Genomic DNA, 25,712 nt, shown 5'->3' on the forward strand with positions numbered 1-25,712 from the left:
GCTGTGGTTTGGAGCTGACTGCCCATGTGCTGCTGCCTCCTCTTGCTGCCTGATTCCCCCGGTTAAATTTCGTTAAAAGAAGACCCTGCGGGCAGAGAGCATCCTGCCCTCGTGGGGGTGGGGGGGGGCAGCTGGTGGCGTAGGAAGCTTCACCCTGGTGCCAGCTGCACCACAGGGCATCTCCCTGCCATCGCCACGTCCCCAGTGCTGGCTTTGGCATGCCAGGACAGACTGGTGGCCAAGGGCTTTCCCCCAAGGTGATGCAGGGATGGGGGGACACGGAGGATGCCCCGGGAGAGCCTGGGGGTGGGGGGCACTCACAGGCTGTTGGCATTTGGGAAGGGTTTTCCAGGGCTGGAATTGGGAGTGGTGACGTGTCCTCGCTCTCCGCAGGTCCCCGTGTCCGTGGCCATGATGTCCCCGCAGATGATCACCCCACAGCAAATGCAGCAGATCCTCTCGCCGCCCCAGCTCCAGGCCCTCCTGCAGCAGCAGCAGGCGATAATGCTGCAACAGGTAACGCTGGTGCTGGGCTGGCTGTGCGTGGGCTGGATCTGGCCAAGCCATTTCTCACAGGTGTCCGTGGGTGCTGGAGCTTATTGAGGGCAGACAAATTGGTCCTTTCCTCCTGGGGCTCCTGCGTTCCCCACGTATTTCCTTGGGGATTCCCAGTGTGTCCAGCACCAAGGGATGAAAAGAGCCGCAGGTGCTAACAGTGCAGGTTTGGGGCTGCCCAGCTCTTGGGGACAGCTGGGGACAGGGTGGATGATCCTGGCTCCACCGACCCCACATGGAACCCCCATGGCCAGGGCTTTGGGGCAGGAGCCTGGGTCTGGCTGCAGACCTGAGTGCATGGGTTTGTTTCTCACGGCCCCACTCGGCTTTTCCGGAGCGCTCTGTCAAATGTAAAATGAATGGGAAGGGAAGAAAAAGGAGGAGAAGAGAAAAAAACAAACCTCAACTCCAAAACAAAACAGGTCTGCTTGGGTAAACACCTCCTGCCTGCGGGAGGGAGAGAAGGAGAAATGCCACAAGCATCCTCCACGCCCTTCCTCCTGCCTCCGTACCTGTTTACTCCAAACAGGCTGATAAGGATTCAAGATTGGCCCCAGGGAAAGAACAAAGGGTAAACACTACCCTGGGTGGGTCCTTCCACAAGCCTCTTTGGAGCCGGATAAAGAAACACGTTTGACTGCAAATTAAACAACCCAGGCCGGAATAGCTCGCATTCTCCACCAGAAGAAAACCAAACATCACACCTCTCACCCCTGACCCAATGTTCCTGCAGCCGCGCTCGACCATGCTGCAGAGACCTGGCTTTGACTGGCTTGCGGGTAAACACCCAGGCTTTCCAAACCTGTTTGCCGACAGAAAAAGCAAAGTTGCTGCTGTCAGCGCTGTCAGCCCCGAGCTGATAAAGGCTTCCCGGCATCCAAAGGGGCATTCCTGAGCTGCTGCCGTTGCCCCTGTGCGGGGGTACGGGCTGGGTGGGAGGGGGCTGCTGGGTCTCGCTGACCTCCCCGTGCCTCTGCTCCCCTCCTGCGCAGCAAATCCATCACCAACAGTTTATTTTAGGGGCTGGGGCGAGAGCTGGCATCAACGCCAGCAGGTCGTGGGGCTGGCTCCTGCAGGCAGGGACCCTCTCCAGTGGCTCATGGTGGTGCTGGGGCTGTTTTTCTGTCTTTTACTGGCCCACCAAAGGGCTCCTCCAGTGAGAAGCTGGGTTGCCTGCACTTGTCCGTGGTGCTTGCGAGGGGGGGATGCAGGTCTGAGCCCCTGGTGCTCACACGGTTGCACCGGTCAGTCCAGGAGCTGTGGCTGATCCTTGCCCCTTCCCAACTGGGAGCCCACCGGCTCTCACAATACTTCCCAGGGGTGTTTTGGGGTCCCACCGTACTGAAAGTGGGGTTTCTGCACCGCTGAAACATCGCAATATGTGCCAGAGCGCCTGGGCTCGCTTCTTTAAAGGGGTTCACCCATCTCCTGGCATTCCAGATCTTCACATCAAACAAAATCCCCCCTCAGCACAGCCACAAAATCCCCAGGATACAGAGAATTTAGTGAGCCGGGGCAGGGGGGGGGGGGGTTGTGGCTCTCCTCCCCGGGGCCGGGCAAGGCGGACCTGGACCAGCCGGTGGCAGAAAGCCAGGGCAGCCGGTTGGCATTAAGACGAACAGCAGGTTTGGCATTGGGGTTGTTTGGGGCTTTCGCTTGCTGTGAAGATCCAGAGCCCTTAGGAGCGTGTGCTCAAGGTTTCTTCTGCAGCCGTGACTCCTTCGGCGGGTGCTTTTCCTCTTAACCCGCAGCCAAGAGCCTGCCCTGACGGCGCGGTGCCAGGAGCTGGCATGGCTGTGGCAAAGCCCAGCGCTGGGCACGGGGTAGCGCCAGGCAGGGAGATGCAAACGAGGTGTTTCTGCTGCTAATCTAGGCTGCTCTCTCCCCTCCCGTCCCTCCCTCCCTCCCAGTTGCAGGAATACTACAAGAAGCAACAGGAGCAGCTTCACCTGCAGCTATTGACACAGCAGCAAGCCGGAAAGCAGCAACCCAAAGAGGTGAGCTCATGCAGATGGGTTCTGGGCCATCAGATCTGGCAGCAAATAAAAGGGGGACCAGCACAAAACAAGGTGTGCGTGGATCCCAGCACCCAGGGCAGCCGGCTAGGAGCTGGCAGGGATGGACACGGGGTGTCCTGCTCTGGGGGGTGCCAGGGTGGCCGGTCCGGGTGCTGGGAGTTCCTCCTCCTCCTCCCTAGCCGCGATCTGGCACATGCACCGAGCTACATCGTTCTTGGCACCGCATCCTTGTCGGTGTATCTAGAAACTCCGGGGTGGGTGTGAGGAGCGGTGAAGTCAGTGGGTGCGGGCTGGCAGCTCTGGCGAAGCCGCTGGACCCTCAGCAGGAGGGGTGGGTCGCTGCCCCCCCAGCACAGAGCAAGGGCTCCCCAAATCCTCCTGGTGGGAGGGGGGCAGGCGAGGCTGGGCTCAGCCCTTGCCCGATGCGCTGACCCTGCCAGGCTCTCAGCACGGCTCGGGCAGCCCAGTCCTGGTTGAGCTGGCATGGCAGCACCCTGGCAAGTAGGCAGGCAGGGCTGGTCAGGTGGGAGCCCAAACCAAGGCTTTTCCTGCCAGGAAAGGTGGTTCCACAAAACCTAAGCACTGCATGAAATAGCCGTGATGCTGGCGAAGGGCTTTTCCAGTGAGAGATGCTCAGGTAGGGGATGCTGTCAGCACCCCCGTGACCAGGGACCAGGTTGGCAGTGATGGGCCCTTTGCTGGGGAGGTGGTTGGCTGAGGGAGAATTGTTTATGCTGGTGTGATTGCGTCAGTCTTGTGTAACTCCCTTTACACAACAGGTTCTGCTGCCGTTTTTCGGAGTAATGCACTCCAAGGCGTTGTAGCTTTATCAGCAATGCTCGGGTTTGGGGATGTGCCGGTTGCACGGATGCTGGGGGTTGACCCTGACGGGCAGCGGGCAGGTAGCACTGCTCCCTTCCTTTTTCTTACATATTTTTGCCCTTTTCTCTTCCTAGATCGGTGCACTTGGTACCATTGGGGGGTATTTTGCGTTGCATGTGCTGTTGTATGCCTGGCATCACTGCCCTCTCCCTCGGGCATCCTTCCTTGGGCTCCCAGCACCAGACGGACATGGAGCTGAGCCATTTGGTCCCTGTCCCCGGCTGAGCATCAGTAGCAAGCAGGGAAATGGGTGCTGGGGCCATTCATTGCAATCCCCCTTCGTGGAATCCAGCACGTTGATTTACACTCACCTGTTCTCAGCACTTAAAAAATTCAGCTTGCTTTTGGGGAAGAAAGCATATAAGCCCAGGCTACATATTGGGGTGGGGGCTTGATGGCAAAGGACATGCCGGTGCTGGGGGAACAGGAATGCTCGGGGTCACACCGGCACCCACTCAAGCTTTCAATAGACTTTGACCCAGGCTTTCATTGCGGGCTGTGGGCGTATTTACGCGGCGTGCGTGGGGTCAGGCTTTATCAGAGCCATCTGCAGGAGCTGGAGTAGCTGCTGGTGCTCCAGGAACGGGGGAGGCATAAATCTGAGCTTCCTCAAGGGCTTTCCTCTTGGCCGTGGTGATGTTATATTGCAGCAACGAACGGGGATATAATTAAGCTCTAACAAAGGGCTTGCTTAGTGGGCTCCTGGTTTCAAAAAGCGCATGTTAACTTTTAATTAAATGGTACAGAGGAGACGAGAAATTTATCAGCTAAGAAAGTCTTGAGTGGCTGGCAGGGGGGAGGAGGCATTAGATGCTGCTATAGGGGTGTGTGTCCAGCTCCTGGCAGCATCACCACCCCATGGCTGGGAAAACCAGCCAGGGGTTCCCCACGAATGGATATCGTAGTGTTTCCACTCCCCAAACCCCTAGCCGGGCTTTGTGGGGTCAGCTTCATTCCGTGAATTTGGGCAGCTGCTATTAATAAAGCATGCGTTCGGCAGCGGCGTGTGCCTGCCGGCAGCGGCGGTGCCGTTGCTTCCCCCGACGGCGCAGGGAATAGCTGGCGTGTCTGGGATGCCGCTGCAGAGCCGCTCTTGGCCGACGTCGGCTCCTTCATGGAAATCCACAGCGGTATTTAATTACGGCCCCGCTGCAAGGTTTGTAAACCGAGCGCCTTCTGCTTTCCCTCTGCTTGATTTCAAGGACTCGCCTCGGTGTAATTGTTAAGTCAGCGGCTCGTCTGCGAGCGCGGAGGAGGATCAGCAGGTGGGAAAGGCTTTGTGCCGCCACCACCACCGCCACCGCGCCGAGGAAGGTGCCGGGAGCAGGTAGCAGCATCCCATGGAGGAGCGTCTCAGATCTCCCCAGGAGGAGCGGCGTGGCTGGAGGTCCCCTGGCGGGTGCGGGGAAGGGGAGAACAGGAACAGAGGGAGCGCGGAGGATGGAAACGTGTCGGAAGCGCCTGTCGGCAGCATCCTGTCCCAGAGGATGCGGGGGGGATGCTTTGTGTCCGTGGTCTGCAAGGAGCTGCGTGGCGGCGGGGGGTGCGAGGAAGGGGCTGAGGAAGACGGCTGATCCGTGCATCCACACGTCTTGCCGGGATGGGGCTGAGCTGCAGCAGCTCCCAGCCCTTCCTGGAGCCTTTTCCTGTGCTAGGGTGTACGGGCGAACCGCCGGCCCCCAGCAGCATCCTGGGCACGGGGGGAGCAAGGACCTGCGGCGCAGGGCTGGGACGGCTCTGGGCAGCCCCTCGCCCTCATGGCAAGAGGCAGTGAAGCCAGTGGCTGCCATCCCGCTCTTTCCCTGGCTGCTTTGCCTCTCCAAGCCCTGCTCCTGCAAGCAGCGTCCGGGTGCAGAGACCCCAGTATCCCCTGGGGACGAGGCCAGTGGATCTCCCTGTCCCCCTAAAGCTGCTGGGGGGGGACGTGGGTTGTCCCTCTCCCGAGTCTGGTGGGGCAGAGGAGGGGGCTGGCGCAGGGGGGGGGGTTGCCTGCTGCCTAACCTCGGTGTCAGCTTAATGAACTGCTCCTGTCAGTCCCGCGTGTCACGCCGAAACTCCTCCTGATGTGCTCATAAATCAAAGTGACGGCGGCTCTTACCCCAGTAGCTGCATCCAGTCATCTGCGTCTAATGTACGCCGAGCACAGGCGCAGCTCTGGACCCCAAGCCCCTGCGCTGGGATGGGAGGCAGGACTGGAGGGGGGGGGGGCAGGATCTGACCCTAACACAGAGCAAGCTTCTCCGAGGAGTGCTGGGGGGTCCCCTCCGGGAGGGGCTCAGCCAGCATTTGCCAGGTTGGGGCTTGGTGAGAGGAGAGGAGCCGAGCGAAACGCACAGAGCGATGGCAGGGAAGAGGTTTTCTGTAAGGTTGGGGCTGAAAGTCAGATTCTCGCCGCCCTGCCTTCTCCAGGGCAGACTTGACTGCAAGACCCCGGGCTGGTGGGTGCTGGTGGGTGGGTGTGCACGTGGGTGCGCATCCTCACCCATCACGCTGGGTGGGTTTGAGCCTGTGCAGTTTATTGGCTCCGCAGTGCAGCAGTTGCTCCCTGGGGACTGGCAGGTTGGCTTCCCCAGGGAGAAGTGATCCTTGTTCTGGCTCAGCCCAGGCATTTGTGCATCCGCCAGGCACCAGGACTTGTATTCCCAGGGCTGGTCCTTACGTTGGTGGTCTGGTGAAGCTGGAAGGATGCACATGCGGATTCGAAGCACGGGAAGGTGCGGGTTCAATGTGGACAGCATCGTCCCTGCCAGAGCCCGTGCATGGGTCAGGGCTGCCCGGTCCCGTGGGGCAGGGGGGGTCTGACTCCACCGGCCGCAGCTCCGGTGAGGCCAGGTCAGGAGAGCCCAGCTGGGCTACGAGGTGCAGGTGACGTGCCCCGGGGATCCTCGTGACTTCATTCACTCCAGTTTCCTCCTGCCCTGCAGCCTGGAAGTGACATGAATGAGGCTGTGTTCATGCGGAGCCAGGGCTTGCCCTGGGGTCCCTGGGGAGGGCAGCAGCAGAGACGGGAAGAGGAGGAGAAGCCGCCCATCCCATCCCAATCCCATCCCAGTCCCATCCCAACCCATCCCAGCTGCTGTTCTAACGCAGGCGAGGGCACGCAAGTCCATCCCACGTGGTGGCAGAGCTTCCCCTGGCAGGGGACAGGGACGGTGCTGCCTCTGTTAAGGCCCTCGGGTGCGCAGCCTTGTCCTTGGGGGTTTTTTTCCTCCATCATGATCCTGCGGTCCATGGCCTGCTCCCTCCTGGCTCAGCACCTTGCTCAGGAGCCAGGGCAAGCACAGATTTCTCTTCACTGAGCAGAAATCACTTTGATTTGTGCTGTTATCTTCAAGCATCAGAGGTGCAGGACTGAGGCAAAGCCAGAGAGGGTCTGGACCTGACGCTGGGGGTCAATCCTGCCATGGCCAAGAGGTGGACAGGACAGGGAAGAGTCTGCACATCCCTCTGAGGCTGAGAAACCAGACTTAAACTCTTTCTGTGACCTAGACGGGACTCACAGTCGTGCCTGACATTGCAGACTGTGGAGGATTTGCAGGACCATGCCTGGAGCCCTATCCTCGCCCTTCATTTCACAAAGCCAGGGCCAAGCATCTCCAGGGGACCACCTGTATCCCAGGGGTGCTTTCGGGTACAGCAGCGTGCGCTGGTTCTGAACTGGGTTTGCCGTGGAGAGCATCTGCTGTTCCCTGTTGAGCAGAGAGCGGGATGCAGCCTCGGGGATCATCAAGCAAGGGAGGTGCGGCTGTGCCAGGTCCCTGAAGTCCCCAGTGCAGCAGGAGCCTGAGTCCCCACGATGCTCAGACCCAGCCAGAAGATAAAGGGATATTTCCTTTTGCAAAGCTCTTGCGCTCATCAGTAAGAGCATGGCTGTGGAAATACTTCTTTTTGGGGTTGCAAAGTGCCTTGGCCGTGCTCCGCCGAGGAGGGGGCTTGCTCTGCCGAGAGGGGTCCCGATGCTTCTCTCGCCGAGGATAACGGAGCTGCCATGGAGGGGCTGGGCTGCTGCTGGGGCTGGGTGGCGCGGCACAGCCGGCTCAGGCTGCCTGCAGCCCGGCTCCGTGCAACCTGCAAACAATGTCTGCACAAACAGAGGGGTTCGAGGGGTTCAAGGGGTTACGGAGACGCCTGCCCCGCTAATGAGGCCGGGCAGGCCCAGGGCAGCTCCCCTTTCGTGGCCGGCTCGGATTAGCAGCTGCCTGTCCCCATCCCTAATTGAATTCTCTCCCCTTCAGTTAATTCTCATGGATTTCTTGGTGCCTCCCCAGGGACCCATCCTGCCTAACTAGTTTAGGGCTTGGCTGGGTTGGTCAGAGCACGGCGGGCTCCTGGGGGTGGGTGGGAGAGTTGCCTACCTGGGGGGTGCTCCTGGCCATGGTGGGGGCACCCATCCTGGCACAGGGCACCAGCTCCCCTGCGGACAGTTGTTTTCTGCCCCCTGTCAAGAAGGGGCTTGTAATGGTCATTTTTGGCAAATAGGGACCATTTCCCTGCTTCAAGGAGGGTCCTGTGCAGCCAGGGTGCCTTTTGGGTGCTGGGAGCCCCCTTTGGGTGATGCTGGGTGCCTGTGGGAGCTCACCCTGCAGCTGAGCCTTCCCCTGTGGGACCCCACAGCTTTCGTTTGCGGGTTCGCCCACCTCGCAGGCAGAGCTGGGTCTCTGCTCTGAGCAAGACCCCAGCTCTGCTCACTCCCTCTCTTCTCGGTGCTTTATTTTTCCCTTCCCCTTTCCCTTTCTTCTCCTCCTCTTCCGACAGATCAAAGCCTCCGTCCGGCTCAGCCACCAGCTGAGCAGGCTCAGCGCCCAGCAGCAGGATGGAGGCACACAGGGCCGCGGCACCACGGCTGCGGGCATCCCTCACGGCCGCCGCCGGGCCCCTGCGAGGCTTCTGCTGCAAGGCTGGAAATAACACGCTTTGATTTCTCCCTTTTGTCTCCTGGCAGCCGTTAGGGAACAAGCAGCTGGCCTTCCAGCAGCAGCTCCTGCAGATGCAGCAGCTCCAGCAGCAGCACCTGTTAAACCTGCAGCGCCAGGGGCTGGTGAGCCTCCCACCGGGGCAGGGCACCGTGCCCCTGCAGACCCTGCCCCAAGGTAAGGACCCCCGCCCAGGCAGAGCGTTGGGGGGAGTCCCCGTGGCTGCAGCTTCTCCCTGCTCCGAGTGATGGAGGGCTGGGGAGGGGGCTGGGGCATTGCTTTTTCTAATGTACCCATTTAAAGTTTGGGATCTGGTTGTATTCATGGCCGGAGCAGCTTTGGGAGTGTTTGAGCAGGGCTGGGTGCAGGATTGGGTCCCCAGCTTCCTCTTGCTGAGGGGTGCCAGGGTGTGGGGGGCCGGGGTCTCCTTTCCTCTGGTCACAGCTCTGCAGGGCTCCGTGGGTGCTGCGGGCACCTCGTTTTGGGCTTCCCGAGGGTGCTGTGCAGCCTCCCGGCACAGCTACCGGCACAGGGGGCTCTGCCCGGCTTCAGGAGATGATTTGGTGGTGCATGGTCCATGCTGGGCTGCCCGAGCTTTGGGGAGCCAAGCTGTGCCGGTAGAGGGGGGAATCCGAGGGGTCCCGAGCCAGCCCGGTGCATGGGTGCCAGTGGGTGCTGCTCCTCCCCGCTGACAGCGGGTGCTTTCTCCCTGCGCCGCAGCTGTGTGCCCCTCGGACCTCCAGCAGCTCTGGAAGGAGGTCACGGCCACCCAGCCTGTCGAGGACAGCATTAAGCAAGAAGGTCTCGACCTCACCACCAACACCTCCAACTCTACCTCGTTTTCGGCCGCCAAGGTCTCGCCTCCCATTTCCCATCACCCTCTGCCCAATGGACAGAGCACCATGCACACACCGAGAAGGGACAGGTACAGCCCTGGCATTTGGGTTTTACCCCTGGAGAGGTGGAAGGGGCTGGGATCCATCACCCACAGGGCTGGCGGCAGGGTTGGGAGGGTCGGGGGTTTTCTGCCTGCCCCCAAAACAATCCTACTCCTGTTTTGCTGTGCCCATGGAGGACTGGGAACCACCGCTGCGGGGTGTCCCGTGGGTCCCCGAGGGCTGGTCCCGTGCACGGGAACGCTGGAGCATCACAGCTGCCCCGTCTGATGGTCCCTTTCCCTCTTCTGCAGCTCTTCCCACGAAGAGACCCCCGGCTCCCACCCACTGTACGGCCACGGAGAGTGCAAGTGGCCCGGCTGCGAAACCCTCTGTGAGGACTTGGGACAGTTTGTCAAGTAAGTGACTTTGGGGGGAGGTTTTCCTGGAGGAGGGGAGAGCCCAGGCGCTCAGGGTGGAACAGCATGGTGCTGCTGGAGGGGGAGACCCCAGAAATAGGTCCGGACCCCCTAAAATCTGTCTGCCCAGAGATAGGGGGGCCCCGTGCAAAAGGCAAAAACCCAGCAGGGTTTGCTGCTGGAGGAGAACTGGGCAGGCCCAGGCAGCGGGCGAGGGGTCTGCAGCTCCCCTCCTGGGGGGCGAGGGGAGGGGAGGGAGCAGATGGCAGCGCGGCACCCGCTGACACTGCTTGTGGGCTCCGGCGCTGACTGATTAACTCCGCTGTCGAAGAGCCCTCTGCTAGCGTCAGGGTCAAACAAATTGTTTTCACGCTTCGTCAGAGGTTTACTTAATTAGTTCATTTGCAATTAGATCTCTTTGTAGCCGGGATTTTTAGCAAAGACATCAGAAGGAACTGACGGGCTTGCTTGCTCCTTCCAACCCGCCCCCCCCCCCCCCCCCCCCCCCCCCCCCCCCCCCCCCCGCCTCTCCGGCTGTCTGCTCAGCGCGGTGGCCGAGACGCACCGACGCGTGCTTTGCTCTCCATCAGGGAGATCTGGGGGTTTTACAGACCTGTCCTGTCTGCTGCCACGCACTCAGGGCCGGCTCCACTGGGAGCATCCCTTGGACCACACCAGCCTCCTTGTTGGTAGGGAAGGAGCCGGGCGGAGGCCTTGCAAAGGAGGATGAGGAGGTGCAAAGGCAGCCTGCGGATGCTGGGGGAGCCCTGCCTGGTGGCGACGGAGCGGGTGAATGATGAGGCATCTCCTCCCACCTCTGGGGCATGTGTACACGGCACGGGGCAGATGAGCAAGCTCCGCTTTGGAAGCTGGAGCTGGGGTTGGCCAGGGCTAGGCTGTGGTGCCGAGAGAGCCTTGCTGTGCCAGCCAGGGCTCTAGGGTCCTTGCACTCCCCCGTCCCACCTGCCTGCCCCCCCAAGCAGACCTAGGGCTTGCAGGAGCAAGCTCCCCGAGGGGCAGCCTCGCCGGCAGCACTAGTGAGGTGTTTCTGTCCCCTCTCCGCCAACATGAGCATATGTCGGGGTGAGGGATGGATGGAACGAAGACCTCCAGCTCCCAAAGGCTGAGCCCACCTGCAGCAGGGACCTTGCTTGGAGTCTGGGCACCAGCTTCAAGCCTCCTCTGAGCATCACCTCCATGGAGTAGCTCGGAAGGCCTCAGCAGTGGGGGTGGAAAGGGGCAGCAGATCCTTTGAGCAGTGGTTTATAAAAAACCTGTGAGGGTCAGGGGGAGGCGTATCTGTTCCCGGCCAGCACAGCTTTGGCTCTCGATAGCTTTTTCCCTGGGGAAACAGCTGTGCCCTCGGTCTGCTGCGTGGGGAGAGGAGCGGATGGCTCGGTCCAGCTGCAGCCCTGTGGAGTGGGGTTGGGACACCGGTGGGGTTTGCTCACGTACAGGCTTGGCAGCCGGTCCCAGTTACCTAACTTGTTTTTGCAAGTTGGGGCTGGAAGTCTCGCAAAGAGCCGGGTGAGACTCCTGCTGTCTTCTGCCTCTGGACTGAGGGTAGATAGTCCTGGGGCACCTTCTCCTGGGATGTCCCAGCAGAAATATCCCAGCCTCGGTCCTGGAGAGCATTGGCCCCCAACCCTGGGACACCTGTGTGTTTCCCAGCGTCAGATGCCACCTTTTGGGGTGTTCCTGGGGTGGCCCTGGTACAGTTTGCCCTGCTGCCCAGCATCTCCCCCTCCAACCTGTCCCACTCCTCCAGTGAGGAACCCCGGGGTTTGCACCCTCCCCAGCAAGGAATTGGCCTGGCTATGTGACATCTCTGGTGCTGGATGTGTCCCCAAGCTGCTGCTTTGCTGGGTCTGGGGGCAGGGACCCCCAGAAGGTGATATCCCTGGCTCTGTGGCAAGTGGCGTCCCCATCATCGACTGCTTGCCTCTGCCAGGAGCCCTTCCCTTCCCCATGAGGGAGGGAGGGCAGGAAGGACCAAACGGCCTCGTGCTTTATAAACATAAAGTAGCCGTATAAACATCAGGCATGAAAGCGGTAGAATGAGGAGCACCCTGGAAACGTCACCTTTTGCCTTCAGGGGTTTCCTTAGAGGGTGTAAGTAAACCTCCATAATGCCACCTTTGTCCTGGAAACCTGCTCCTCAGGTCCTCCTGGGCACCTGCTGCCAGCAGCCTTCTCCAGGACTTTCCATCAACCAGTGGGTGGTCATAAGCACTGCAGGGCTGCCCCAGCGCTGCCACGGGCAGGGCTGGTTGTCTACAGCCACCCTCCAGCCCAGTTTGCTTGGTGCCTTCGTGCCTCAGTCTCCCTTCTGCTCGTCACGCTGTGGGCAGCGGTGCCAGAGCATCCCCAGCACAGGCAGCGCCTCACGGGCATCCTTGGGCGTTGCTGCGGTACAGACGGTTTGCAGGTCAGGGCTGATCCCAGGTGTGGCCCAGGTGGAGGGGCCACATTTTGGGCACGTCCGGGCATAAACGCCCGTGTTCTCCTCCCCAGACACCTCAATACAGAACATGCACTTGATGACCGAAGCACGGCCCAGTGTCGAGTTCAGATGCAAGTGGTACAGCAGCTGGAAATACAGGTGGGTACCACCCCAGCCCCCAAGAACACAGGTTTAAAAAGCTGTTTCCTTTCCAACTCTGCACGCCGTGTCTTGGCTGCTCTCTGCAAGAGGGGGTTAGCAAGGTTGGGGACGGTAGTGAGATAACCAGCCACCCCCGGGGCTCATTTTAAGCATCCTTCCCAAATAGGGGTGCTGGCCCTGGGCCACATCCTGATGGAGATCAAGGCCTGGGGGACCCTCCAACTAATTCCCCTTCTGACAACAGCATCCCTGCACAATTAGAAGGGATAAGTCATCCCTTCTGCCCAAAGTGTCCCTGTGGGTACAAGGGGATGCCACAGACCTGGAAGACACATGCTGCCTGGGGGGGTACGTGCCCCTAGACACGAGCTGTGCCCCTGCCCTTGTGCCCAGCCGTGCCACTGCAGTGAGAGCCACGGGGCTGCTGGGTGCCTGGGAAATCAGGCCACTTATTTTGGTGGCTGAACACGGTCTTTGGAGCCCAACTTCGGGGTGCTATTTTTGGAAAGCCAGTTCTTTAAATAGTGCCTTTCCCAGCGTCTCCGACTCCCCGATGTGTCGTGCGTAATTCGGTTAATCGAAAAGGGGTGGGGGTGGGGGAGGAATGGGAGGAAGCGGAGGGTTGTCATCTTGGGACTTAAAAGTGGTTGAGGAGGAAATTGAGACAGGGCAGTGGTCTCTGTCGGAGGGTTGCTCACCGAGCCCCCCACGGCATGACAGTGCCCGGGTGTGTGGTGGGGGCTGGCAGCAGCTCAAGGCAGTTTGTGCCCATCGCCATGCGGGGCGGTGGGTGTCACCACGGGGGACACCAGCCCCGGGGGGGGACAGCAGCCTTGGGAGCCTCTGCCCAGAGTTACCATAATGGGGGCTGTGGAGGCGGGGGGGGGATGCAGCAAAACCTTCCCGGGTGGGGAGGCTGCGAAGCCGCCTGGGCGAAGGCGTGCGAGCGCATCCTGCTCCCCAGCCCCAGCTAAAGGGAGAGGTTGAAAGCAATTACTGGGGCTTGAAGAGGGGAGGGAAAGGAAGGGGAAGAAAAAAAAGCTGAAGGGCGAGCAGAAAGCTGCATGTGCAGAGAGGAGAACCTGCCACCAGAGCTACCAATTATAAAGTTTTCAGCGCGGAGCTCCCGCTGTGCCAGCGGAGAGCGCCTGCATCACGAGGGGAGACCTGTCAGCTCTAATGAGCACCACGACAGCACGAAAGCATCTGAGCTGCTCCAAACTTGCAGCAAACTCTACTCTGGCTCCTGCCTTTAACTCCTTCCTCGCCTGACTCCCGGCTCCAGAGCCTGCCTGGGGAGGGGGCTTGGCTGGCAGGGAGCTGGCAGCACGTGGTAATGTGGCCGACCCCTGAGCTTGAGGGGTCGCGGTGGAAAGGGGAGGTGACGGGGAGAGAGAGGGTGTCAGATCCCATCGCCTCCGCCGGGCTCAAAATCTCTCCTGGTGCCACAGTGAATATTTCACCCTTCTCCGCACTCGGGGGAGTAAACAGGCGAGAGCGCGCAATTAAAGCGATGTTGTGCGTCCGGGTGGATGGATGGATGGACGGAGGGATGGGTGGATGGACGGACAGAGGGATGGGTGGATGGACGGACGGAGGGATGGGTGGACGGACAGGGAGCTGCTGGTGAGCGGGAGGCAGCAGAGGCTGGAGGAGGGCGAAGGGGACAGGGACAAGAGCACCTGGGCAGGAGGGTGAGGCTGCAGTGGGTGGCTGGGACGGGGCCATGCTGTTGGATGGCAGCCAGAAGGCACGGGAAACAACTCCATTTCATCCTACATTTTTCACCTGACTGCACACATGGAGCTGGAGCAGCAGTAGCCCCTGTGCCCCCCACAATGCATGCCACAGCCTGCCACAGAGCCGTGGCCCCGCTGGTGCTCTTGGGAGGGCTCAGCGTCAGGCAGGAGGTGGCTCCTGTGGGGATGCTGGAGGATGCTGCCTGCCCAGAGCCAGGGCTGGGGGCACCTCTGCAGTGGCTGCCGGCACTGCCTGACCATCTCCCTTCTGCTTCTTGCCTCCTGCAGCTGGCAAAGGAAAGTGAGCGTCTCCAAGCAATGATGGCCCATCTTCACATGAGACCTTCAGAGCCAAAGCCTTTCAGCCAGCCTGTAAGCGTGCGTCCCCCTCCTGCCCTTGTACATCCCCGCAGCCGCTGGCTGCCATCCCCTCCCTGTCCTGTGCACGGTCACCACAGCCCTGCGTGGCCCAGCTGGACGGGCTTCTTGGGGTGGCCATGCCTTGACCGTGCTCCGGCACACATAGTCTGGTCCCTTGTGCTGGTGCAAGGCATCAAGCAGGAGTGAAATGCAACCTGCGTCAGAATGTTGTGCTGTTCCGCCAGTTTGGACATGTAATGGTTGCATCCCAATCCCATCCCATCCTGTGGCTGCAACCTCTCCTGCAGCTGCATCCCATCCCGTGGTTGCATCCCCATCCTGTGGTTGCAACCTCTCCTGCAGTCGCATCCCATCCCGTGGTTGCATCCCCATCCTGTGGCTGCAACCTCTTCTGCAGCTGCATCCCATCCCGTGGTTGCATGCCCATCCTGTGGTTGCAACCTCTCCTGCAGTCGCATCCCATCCCGTGGATGCATCCCCATCCCGTGGCTGCAACCTCTTCTGCAGCTGCATCCCATCCCGTGGATGCATCCCCATCCAGTGGCTGCAACCTCTCCTGCAGTCACATCCCATCCCGTGGCTGCATCCCCATCCCGTGGTTGCAACCTCTTCTGCAGCTGCATCCCATCCCATGGTTGCATCCCCATCCCGTGGTTGCATGCCTTTGCTGCCTGCTTTTCCGTGCCGAGCTGCCAGTGTGCCGGGGGGCTCTCCCCACCCGTCCTTCCCCGTGCCGGTGCCCAACCACCCGTCCTCCCTCCCGCCTGTCCGTGCAGCTGAACCTGGTCTCCAGTGCCACCCTCTCCAAGAGCACTTCCGACACGTTCCCCGACGGCTTACCTCATCCCCCCACCTCCGCCACGGCGCCCATCACCCCCCTGCGGCAGGGCCCCTCCGTCATCAGCTCTTCCACTTTACACAACGTGGGGCCCATCCGCAGGAGAAACTCGGAGAAGTTCTGCACCCCAATATCTTCAGGTGAGCATTGGGATGGGGCTCAGCACCCTCCAGCACGCGGTTCCCAGGTCCCCAAGCTGATCCCTTCACCCCCCCACCTCCAAATTTCTTATCCCCTCTCCAGAACTTGCACAGAATCACGAGTTTTACAAAAACGCAGATGTCCGGCCACCCTTCACGTACGCCTCGCTCATTCGGCAGGTGAGTGGCTCCCCGTGCCGTGGGCTTCAGCTCTGCACCCCGAGACCTGCCTGTGGGGCACCTTGGGCAAAGCCCCGCTCTCCCCCATTTATCTCAGTCCTGGGGGAGCCCCTGCACGCGCTGAACCCCCATGTCTCCCCCCGGTGCCTCCCTACGGGATGGGTGTCAAGCCCCACCAGGGCATCACGGGTGATGCTCTTGTCCCCTCTCTGGTTTCCCAGGCCATCCTGGAGACCCCCGACAGGCAGCTAACGTTGAACGAAATCTATAACTGGTTCACGCGGATGTTCGCCTACTTCCGAAGGAACACGGCCACCTGGAAGGTGAGAGCAGCTCTGCTCAGCGCCGGGGGGCTCACCCCATCCCACCCAGGGCTCACCCAATCCCACCCAGGGCTCGCCCTGTCCCAGCCAGAGCTGCCTGCCATGGGGGATGCTCCAGCTTAAATGGGCACCTGTGGTAAAGGACCAGTTTATGGCACAGCTCTGAGATGGTGCAGGAAAACTGATTTTGTGGATAAATCCCACATTTCTCCCCCCAAAGGCTCATCCCATCCCACCCAGAGCTACCTGCCACAGGGGATGCTCCAGCTTATATGGGCAGCTGTGGTAAAGGACCAGTTTATGGCACAGCTCTGAGATGGTGCAGGAAAACTGATTTTGTGGATAAATCCCACATTTCTCCCCCCAAAGGCTCATCCCATCCCACCCAGAGCTACCTGCCACGGGGGATGCTCCAGCTTATATGGGCAGCTGTGGTAAAGGACCGGTTTATTGCACAGCTCTGAGGTGATGCAGGAAAGTGATTTTGTGGACAAATCTCACATTTCTCCCCCCAAAACATATCCCTGGTCTCTGGGAGCACATCATCCATGCAGTAGGATACAGCAGAGGGCTGCACTGTAGAAAGCTGGGGCTTTTTGCGGAGCTGGGGCTGGAGCAGAGCTGCCCACTATGAGAGAAGGGCAGATAAAAGCGAGACACCCTCGAAACAGCAGATCAGGGTAACGGTAACGCAGGGCAGCGAGGCACAGTAGGGTGCAGATGCTGGTCCATGGGTATGGAGGGAGAGTGGGGATGGTCCATGGGGTTGGAGGGAGAGTGGGGATGGCTGGGGGGACGGCTGGCAAGCAGAAGCACCCGTGGTGCGCCCCTGCTTGGTGCTTGTTGCTGTACAGGCAGGTACTCGCAGTTTTTGGTGCTGAGCAGCCGTTTGTCAGGACTAGGCTGATGGGCATCAGTTCTGGGGCAGCGCGCAGGTGCTGGGGCTGCTCCCCCCTTGGTTATTTAGAACTGGAGAACTGAGAAAACGTGTTGTGGAGGAATGGGGTGGTTGTGAGAAGGAGCAGTTACTGCCCTGACGGGGGAAGATTTATTTCTTGTTTCCTGCTGCGTGCGTTTACTGAGACGCAGCATCCTCCTGCTTAGGGCAGCAAGAAATAAAGGGGCAGAGGGAAAGTTACACTTAAAAAAAATTTGAATAAACGAGGCACAAGCGAGACGGTGCATTTTGAAAGGGTTAAAGGAGGAATCGGTTCTCCTGGAGCCCAGGGCCCCCGTGTGTTGCTGCTGCAGATTCCAACAGCGAACTAACGGGCGTTTGGGCTCCAAAGCGCTATGGGTGGCCGCTGGCTTGGGCACAGCCCACCCTGAGCATCCCCACACCCCAGCAGGGAGGGTGGCAGTGGGAAGGAGCGGGGCTGGAGGGGTCCCAGGTGCCTGGGCCATTTCTGGTCCTGGCCGTGTCCCTGCGTCAGGCTGGAGTCCCCCTCACGGCACGCGCGCAGCACTGCAAGCCGGGGAGCATCGTGGGGAGCATCCACCGCTGGTCGCTGCCGCTGCTGTCGCGAGCTGGGGACACCCCCAGCTGCGGGGACAGTGTGGGCAGTGATGGGGAGCACTGGGGCAGAGCCCGCGGTGGCCGTCCCTGCTCCCAGGACGGTGTCTCGCCGGCCAGGGCAGAGCAGGGGCTGTCCCCAGGGCAGCACTCCACCCGTTTTTACAGTTTTCCCATCTGTGGAATGAGACAGCAGCAGGTGAAAATGCCTTTTTCTTGCCTTTTTACTGGCTGAAAGGAGTAAATATTTTGGGTTTTTTGCTTTGCAGCTTCTTCGCACCCCGTGTTATCCAAGGGCAGAGCTGATGTCTTGGACAAGGGCATGGTTCCCTTCTTGCTGCTCTTTATTTTTTCCCATTCCACCACCAGAAGGGATGGCAGGGGATTAAAAAGAGCTACCAGGGGGGGATGATTCCCTTCCCAAATTCCAGTGTCCAAGGCCAGGCTTCTTTTGAAGGAGCGGGATACACAGGAAAAAATAATGTATTTCCACCCTTCAGAAAGCCACCGTTTCTGCTGCAGCTTCTCCCTCATCTGCTGCTGCAGCTTCCCCATGGGATGGGGCACGGGTGCTGGGGGCCAAGGTGGGTACCCCATCCCCACAGGGGGGCAGAGCCCCGGCATGATGTGGGGGCCCACAGGGGGACCCCCGGCACGGCACGGCACGGGGGGCAGGGCCAGGGGTGTAAAGCAAACATCATTAGAAAAGACAAAGATGAGAAGCAAACAGAGCAGCCAAGTCTGGCACTGAACAAATACTCGACTGAAATACAACAGCCACGTTAGGATGAGGCAGGGGACCCATCCCGACACGAGGTGGGAGGATTCCCGTGGCGGGGGTCTCGCCTGGCACCTCTTCCATGTCCTGGGGCCAGCACCCTGCCTGACGCCCAGCACAGGGAACAGGGCATCCCAGGCTCCGGTGATGCTGAATCGCATCCTGCCCAGTGCCAGGATTTATTTTATTTCCATTTTGGCTTTTGCAAACACATACCCGCCAGTGCCTCGACGCAGGGGGGTGTCACCAGAGGGAGAGGGGGGACATGGGCACTGCTGGGCTGCGGCTGCGCCTCCACGTGCAGGAAAGGTTTCGGCTTTGCCACGCTTCTTGCCTTTAATCAGGGCTTTGTTTGGATGAGGAGTCCCCTGCGTGCACAGGAAGGAGGAAGGGGAGCACGGGCAGGATCCGGCCCCAGCGAGGGGAGGAAGTCCTGTGTTTGCTCGCCAGGGGAAGGGGCTCAAGGGCAGCAGCAGGACCCGGCCCCGGCCAGACCTCAGACCCCTGGTTGCAGGCAGGGTGCAGGGTATTCGCAGAGACGGTGCAAGGACAGAGCCGCGGTTCATCCTGCTGCCATGCTGGTCCAGGAGCACAGTGATGTCTGGGGTCCCCCTGGGATTACCAGCTCCCCAGGGTGTCTGCATGGTGCTGAGTGCAGCCCGAGCCTCCTCTCTGGGTGATGCCAGCACGGGGTTTGAGGATGAGAGATGCTGAGGCCCCTGGGGCAGGGCATGTCTCAAATGGAGCGTATCCCCTTGGGTGCGAGCGGCGACGGCACCGAGCTGGGACCCAGGGACCTGGCTCTGCACCGCACCCAGCATCGCACGAGGAGCTGGGCTGGTTCCTGGTGTGACTCAGGGGTTCCCTCCAAAAAATCACATCAAACAGCACTTGACTGCCCAAATCTCTGTCCCCAGGACCACCGCCACCTGGCTCCCACTGGGGCCATTGCGGCAGCACTGGGCACACTGGGGTGGCCGGTGAGCAGTGGGCACAGGGCAGTGACCAGAGGATGGATGAATGGATGGACAGATGATGGATGGATGGATGGATGGATGGATGGATAACCAGGGAAGGAGCCCAGCTTTGTTTATTTTTGTCCTTAAATTAAAAAGAAGGAGGCAACAGTGCAATTCGATGAGTTTCTGGGAACTCTTCACACTTTCCAGGGTGGGGGGGTTCAGTCCTTGTGTCTCCTTTTGCCTTGTTGTGTTGGCCAGCTTCTTTGTTTATACAGCCCCCGTTCGACCTTTTAAATTGCTGTTAATGTTTTAGCGTAACGAATTAGTCTCTCATCACGAATCAGGACTCGAAATAAAAAAAAAAAAAAAGAAAAAAAAAAACCTCCGAGGCCAACTTCCTGAAATTGGGGTCATTCTCATTTGCAAGGCAGAGAATCTGAGAACCTTAATGCAAGGAAATTTATTCAAAGGCAGAGCCCCGGCGTGATTAGGCCCTTTGTAATTATAGCTCGGAGAGATTCCACTCCAGCCTCCTGCCTCCCTCATGGATTAGCAAGTGAGTCGGAAAAATACACAGGATTTAATTAGAGGCAAATTAAAATTGGTAATGAAATAGGGGCAGTAGCAAATGGCAGGGAGTTGGAAGGGGAAATGGGAGCTGGTATCTCTCGGGGCTGTGCTGTCTGCCTACGTGTGTGTCTCTTTATTTTACATTTAGAAATGTAAAGATGGTCGATGTAAAGAAGAAAGGGAGGGAAAGGACCAAAAAGGGAGGGTGGGGGGAAAGAAAAAGAATGAAAAAGATTAGCTGGCTTTGCCAAGCTTCCCTGAGTGAGCTGCAGTGGAGAGGGTGGCTCAGCTCCTGGGTTCTTGCTGGTGTGACTTGTTCCTTGTCCCACGCTGTCCCCATCTTCCTCGGCACCTGGCCAAGGTCTGTGAAACGGAGTCGTGTCCAACGTGCAGCTCCGGGGCTCAACTCCTAAACCCTCCCGGTGCCGACGGGGCGAGCGAGTGTTCGCAGCACCCATGGGTGGCTTTGCAGAGCGTTTGGCTGTAGACACGCCGAGCGTGGCCAGGACAGCCAGGCGATGTGGGGACCTGCAGGGGCTGGGCGAGGAGGAGAATGGCGAGGAAGAGGAGGGCTCCGGGCGGCGGGGTGAGGGGCCGTGCCACTGAGCTCTCCTGCCCGCTCTGCCTGCAGAATGCCGTCCGCCACAACCTGAGCCTGCACAAGTGCTTTGTGCGCGTGGAGAACGTCAAGGGAGCCGTCTGGACCGTCGATGAGCACGAGTACCAAAAGCGAAGGCCACCAAAGATGACAGGGTGGGTCCTTCTTGCCCATGGGGGTCAGCCCAGCACCCGCGCTCCCACCTGCCCCTGCTGCCAGCGCCCTGGTTGCCGCGCCGGGAGCGCTCAGCCATGCATTGTTCTGCTTTTTCTCTTTCTGCAGGAGTCCGACTTTAGTCAAAAACATGATTTCAGGACTCGGTTACGGAGCACTTAATGCAAGTTACCAGGTAAGGACCCAGTCTCGTCCCCGGCAGGGATGCGGGGGGCACTGAACCATCACCCCTCCGTAGTCCTGTTTTCCGTCACGGTCTCACATCCTCCATGCCTCAAGCCGCTGCCGCTTTCTGTTGCAGGCAGCGCTGGCGGAGAGCAGCTTCCCGCTGCTGAACAGCCCCACCATGATCAACACCAGCTCCGCCAGCGGCATGCTGCACGTGGGCCACGACGATGTGAGCAGCACCGTGGAGCAGGTCAACAGCAACGGCAGCAACAGCCCGCGCCTGTCCCCGCAGCAGTACAGGTCAGCCCGGCCAAGGGTGAGGGGGTGAGGGACAGGGCTGGTGGGGGTCACTGGGCTGCGGAGGCTTTGGAGCTAAGGGACGGTGGCACGTGGGGCACCCAGAGCTGCTTGTTGCCTCCCACGGCTCCTTCCCCCCCCCAGCATGAGGAGCAGGGGTTGGACCAGGAATTTCGTGGGGTTGTGGCGAGTGGGACCAGCTCCCCGAGGCTGAAGGCTTCCCTCCCCGCAGCCATCCAGTGCACGTGAAGGAGGAACCAGCTGAGGCAGAAGATGACAGCAGACCTGTCTCGCTGATGGCCACCACCAACCAGAATGTGACGATTCCTGACGACAGGGACCTGGAGGAGGAGCTGCCGGTGGAAGACTTGTCCTAAGGACCCCTGCCTCCTCCCCACCGAGGGGCAAACCCTTTCCACCCTCCCGACTGGAGACCAAGCGACGGCTCCCACCTCCCCAAGGTGACCTTCGGCGTTAACCTGTTTTTTAAAGGCACTTCCACAAAGCAAAAGGGTTTCCTTGGTGCAACAACCTGTCGCTGATGGCTCGTCCCTCACGCTCCCCACCGCCCCATGCTGCAGACCCGGTGACTGACCGACCCCTGCCGCAGGGGACATCCCATGACACGAGAAGCAAAAACCCAAGAGCTGGACTTTTTCTCCCCTCCTCCCTTGATTAGTGACTGGTGAACGAGGATGGTAGGTTGTTTCTGTCCGAAATGGTCCCTTTTTCCTTCCCCGGGCACGGTGGGCACAGGGAAGGCACCTCCGTCCCCTTTTCCCCTCCGGTGTTCTGCCCGGTGATGCTCAAGCCTCCACCAGTGACCACCCTGGGGAGGGAAGGCGGTGGCAGGAACCCGCTGTCATCTCTCCGTCTCCCAGTGGGTTTTGCACTAGGAGGGACCGTGGACCCTGCCCACGTGCTGCCTCCACCCGGCCTTGGGGGAAGAAACGGCAGAAACGGGGGCGAGTCCCCTGCCGTGGTCTGGATGTCGGGCTTGCAGCGTTGGCTCGTGGCTGGGGAAGGATGAGGACCAGCGCGTCGGTGGGACCGTGTCCCCTTTGCCTTGTCACCTCTGGCAGGTTGCTAAACTGCCCGGCGAGCAGAGCAGCCGCCCTGGGTTGGCCCCTGTCCCCACTGGTGGGGGGGCTGGTGGCACCCAGCGGTGATGACCATCCCCAGCCAGCCACCAGCGCCGGGCAGCGAGGACACGGCTCCCTGCTTCCTTCTCGACACCGGCTGCAGCAGGTGACACCTCTCCCAGCCCATGCAGGGACGGCCAGTGGCCCGACCTCGCCGTTGGGGAACGTCTCCCGTCCCCTTGCGCACCCGGTTCCTCCTGCCAAGCCGGGGCAGGGACTCCGAGGATGGGCAGTGGCACAGGGATGCAGCACCCGCCACCGCCGAGCCTCCTCCGGAGGGGCTGGCATGGGCAGAGCCCGGCGCTGAGCTGCCTCCCAGCCATGCCGCTGGCAGCAAAGCCGCCCCCGGTGAAAACCAGTGGTGGGCAAACCTGGCCGTGGCCCCCGGTGAAAGCCGGTGGTGGGCAAACCTGGCTGTGGCCGGTGTGCCGAGCCTGCTGCCACCGGCGCTCCCGCTTTCATCGTCTCTTTTTGTTATCCTTTTGTGTGCGTGTGCGTCCAGATGGGAAGATACCAAAAGATTTCTAGAGACAGAAGGTCCGTAGTTCAGGTGAACAGATGGTAATAATGCCAAAAAAAAAAAAAAAATTAATAATAACGAGAACAACACAACCAAACACCCCTCTTCTCACTGCTCTTTCTTTCTGTGGTGGTGATGTGGGTACCCAGCGCCAGGCTCCTCCCGGCAGGCAGCTGCGGCCACCTCGGTGCCCTGTGCTGGCCTCAGGGACCAGCACCTTTCTCGGGGACCAGCACCTTCCCCAGCACGGCCGGGCTGGCACTGGCTGTCCTGGCATGCAGCAGGGTCTTGGGGGATTTGCCGTGATGGATGTGGAGCTGCTCCCGTTTTCGAGCCCAGCTCTGGGCTCTCCCGAAGCAACGCCGAGCGCTGCTCCATCCCTCCCTGTCCCTGGTACCCTGGGTTGAGACTTCGGCGGTGGGGGCTGCATCGCTGCTCCAGCACGTGGCCCCCAGCCCCATGCGGGGTCCTGGCGCCGGCACGCCGGGAGCTGTGGTTTGGGTTGAAAATGCAACACACAGCTGTGGGTCAGGGGGATGTGTGCTCGTGTGTCCCCATGCATCCATCACCTCTGTGACATCGCAGAGGGGCTCTTGGCCCTGTGGCATGTGTCCCTGGGGCAAGCCTGTACCTCAGATCATCTTCTTTGCTGCCTGGTCCATCCTGGGTACCCAGGTGGCTGCAGAGATGGCGGGGGGCTGGCCCTGGCTCCCCCCTGCAGCCATCGGTGAGGCTGAGCGCCCCCCCCAGCCTTGTTCCCAGTGCCACCCTGGCACCATCCAGGGGATGCCGAGCCCCTCGGGAAGCAGCAGCCACCCGGGGGGAGGCACAGCCCGGGGGGGCTGTTGATGGGGGTCAGCAGCATCCCCCGGCGGGTGTTGTAGAGGCGCCCTTGAACCTTCTGAAAAACCCTGAAAATCCTGCAAAACCCACCCTGGCCAGCCCCTGGCGTGGGTGCCCGTGCAGTTGCGTGGGTGCTGGCCGTGCCGTGCCGTGCCGTGCCGTGCCGTGCCGTGCCGGCCTTCGCTAGGTGTCTCCACTCGACCCGTGTTTCTCTCCACGCCGCAGCCTCGCTTGCTCCCTCGCTGCTGCCAAAACACCCTGGCCAGGAGGTTTGCCAGCCCCTTCCCCAAGTCCTCCGGCCTCTCCCGGCTCATCCCTGCCGCTGCTGGCTCCGCCAGACACCAAAGACCCTGCTGGGGCTGGGGGGGTGCGGACTGAACCCCATCTCTTGCAGTGTGGGTGCAGCCCTGGCCCCCCATGTATCTCCAAAGGAGCTGCAAGGCCAGAGGTGTTGCGTATTTTCCCATATTTTTCCATGATTTGTTTTTCTTTTTTCTTCTTTTTTCTTTTGTTTTTCCTCTCTCATTTTTTCTTTTTTTTTTTCCCTTTCTTTTCTTTTTTTCATTTTTTTTTTTCAGTTTTTTGATCTTAAGTTATTATTTAAAACAAGTTTACAGCTGCCGCAGGCGGGTGTTGCTGGAGGGAGGCTGGCATTACACGTCGCTACTTCACTTGTATGAAGGACCAGGGAGGGATGGAGGGGCTGGATGTTGGGGTGCAGCCCCTGGACCCCCTCCGCTGCTGCTCCACCACGGTTCACCCTTGGCAGGGGATCGCCTGCCTCCCTCCAGGCTTTTGGGTTTTTGGTTTGCATCTCCCCAGCCGGGGGGGGGTGGGGGAGGCAACTGTGGCTCTTAGGGCAGTGCCAGCACCCGGTGTCATCCCTGTGCTGCTCCAACGTGTCTGTGACAGCCCAGTGTCCCTGAGGAGGGAATAACCTGGCCTCGTACTGATTTAATTTGTTTTTTCCTCAGGAGGGGGAGGTTTTGCAGCCTGGTGCATTCACCACTATTGCATGGGCGCGGGGAGGGCTGCGGGCGGTGGGTGCTGCTGGCCCCAGCTCCCCCCCACTGCGGGAGGTGTTCTGCGTGGGGGTCCTTCCCCCCATCCACAGGGCCATGAGCTCTGCCTGGGTTCAGACCCCCCCCTCGCTGTTTCAGGGGGGTGTTTCAGTAGCTGCTCCCCTTCGTTTGCTTTTCCTGGGTCCTTTCCCTTTGCCTTCCTTGTGCTCTTCAAATTCCAGTTTTTAGCAGCTCTGCAACCCCCTAGTTCCACATATGGGTCAGCAAAATCCAGGGTGGTCCAGGCACGAAGTGCCCCTGGCATTGGCAAGCCCTCCAGCGCCTGCTGCAGTTCCTGCTCGGGGCAGGGGGTGTGATGTTTTTTGGGGTTTTTTTTAAGCTTTTCCAGAGGTACAGACATCCCCGAAATGCTTCCCAGGGCCAGGGTGAGCCGCATGCCTCCAGATCCCCAGGGGTCCAGCCAAAACCCCTGTACACCATCATGCCATCACCCCCACCCCCCACGAGGACAACCTGGCGCCTTCCCCTCCGCGCTGTATATTCCTATAGGTCTTTAGCCGCCAGCCTGGCTCCGAAGAGCACTCTCTATATATATTATATATATATATAAATAAATATATAAATATAAAGGAGTTTTTTTTTTTCTTTAAACAAATGCACAGGTTTGGAAAGTCCTGTGGCTCCAGGTGATGCCTCTTCCCCGGCTGTTGCTGAAACGGGAATCCTGGTGGGTGTTTTCACGGGAAACGCGCCCGGTTTGATACTCAGGGGTAAATTTAATTCATTCTCTTACCCCCTGCCTGGCCCGGCTGCCTCTGCAGGGTCCCATCCGAACCCAGGTACTGTGTCCTCTCCCAGCCTCGCCTGCGCCTGCCCCTCTCGCCCCTCTGGTTTATTTTTTGCTGGTTTGAATGTTACAAAATTCTGCGGGATTTACCTCAAACACGCCGGAGGCGGGGGCGGGGGGGAAGGGAGAGAAGGAAGGATAAAGGACCAAACGCGATGTGTGGCAGAATTGTATGTCTGTATATATTGAGATATATATATACTGGGTTTAAACCTACCAACACAAATTGTTCTTTTGGGGGGTTTTCTGGTTGTTTTTTTGTTTTTTTTATTATTTTTTATTTCTTGTTTCTTTCTGCCCTGGGGCAGTTCTGTGAGGGGAAGGCGTGGGCACCTCTCTGTAAGTAAAGGCATTTTTCTGGGTATCTCCCACTGAAGGAATTACTCATTTTTCCATGTTTTTCTTTTTTT

General features: G+C 59.8%; 1 protein-coding gene across 3 annotated transcripts in view; it reads left to right on the plus strand.

Annotated features, from left to right (window-relative positions):
• Positions 1-22,674, plus strand: part of FOXP4 (forkhead box P4) — a 62,016-nt gene extending 39,342 nt beyond the window's left edge. For all 3 annotated transcript variants that reach the window (XM_037410614.1, XM_037410616.1, XM_037410615.1), the window contains 14 exons: positions 394-516; positions 2,466-2,552; positions 8,398-8,545; positions 9,089-9,293; positions 9,558-9,662; positions 12,177-12,264; positions 14,295-14,378; positions 15,164-15,365; positions 15,469-15,545; positions 15,767-15,868; positions 20,323-20,444; positions 20,572-20,638; positions 20,765-20,931; positions 21,161-22,674. In XM_037410614.1, coding sequence (XP_037266511.1) covers positions 394-516; positions 2,466-2,552; positions 8,398-8,545; positions 9,089-9,293; positions 9,558-9,662; positions 12,177-12,264; positions 14,295-14,378; positions 15,164-15,365; positions 15,469-15,545; positions 15,767-15,868; positions 20,323-20,444; positions 20,572-20,638; positions 20,765-20,931; positions 21,161-21,305 — 1,722 coding nt within the window. In that variant the 3' untranslated portion in view covers positions 21,306-22,674. The remainder of the gene's footprint in view (positions 1-393; positions 517-2,465; positions 2,553-8,397; positions 8,546-9,088; positions 9,294-9,557; positions 9,663-12,176; positions 12,265-14,294; positions 14,379-15,163; positions 15,366-15,468; positions 15,546-15,766; positions 15,869-20,322; positions 20,445-20,571; positions 20,639-20,764; positions 20,932-21,160) is intronic.
• Positions 22,675-25,712: the final 3,038 nt, after the last annotated feature.

This window comes from Falco rusticolus, chromosome 17 (assembly GCF_015220075.1).
Source record: "Falco rusticolus isolate bFalRus1 chromosome 17, bFalRus1.pri, whole genome shotgun sequence".
In the NCBI taxonomy this organism is placed as follows: domain Eukaryota; kingdom Metazoa; phylum Chordata; class Aves; order Falconiformes; family Falconidae; genus Falco; species Falco rusticolus.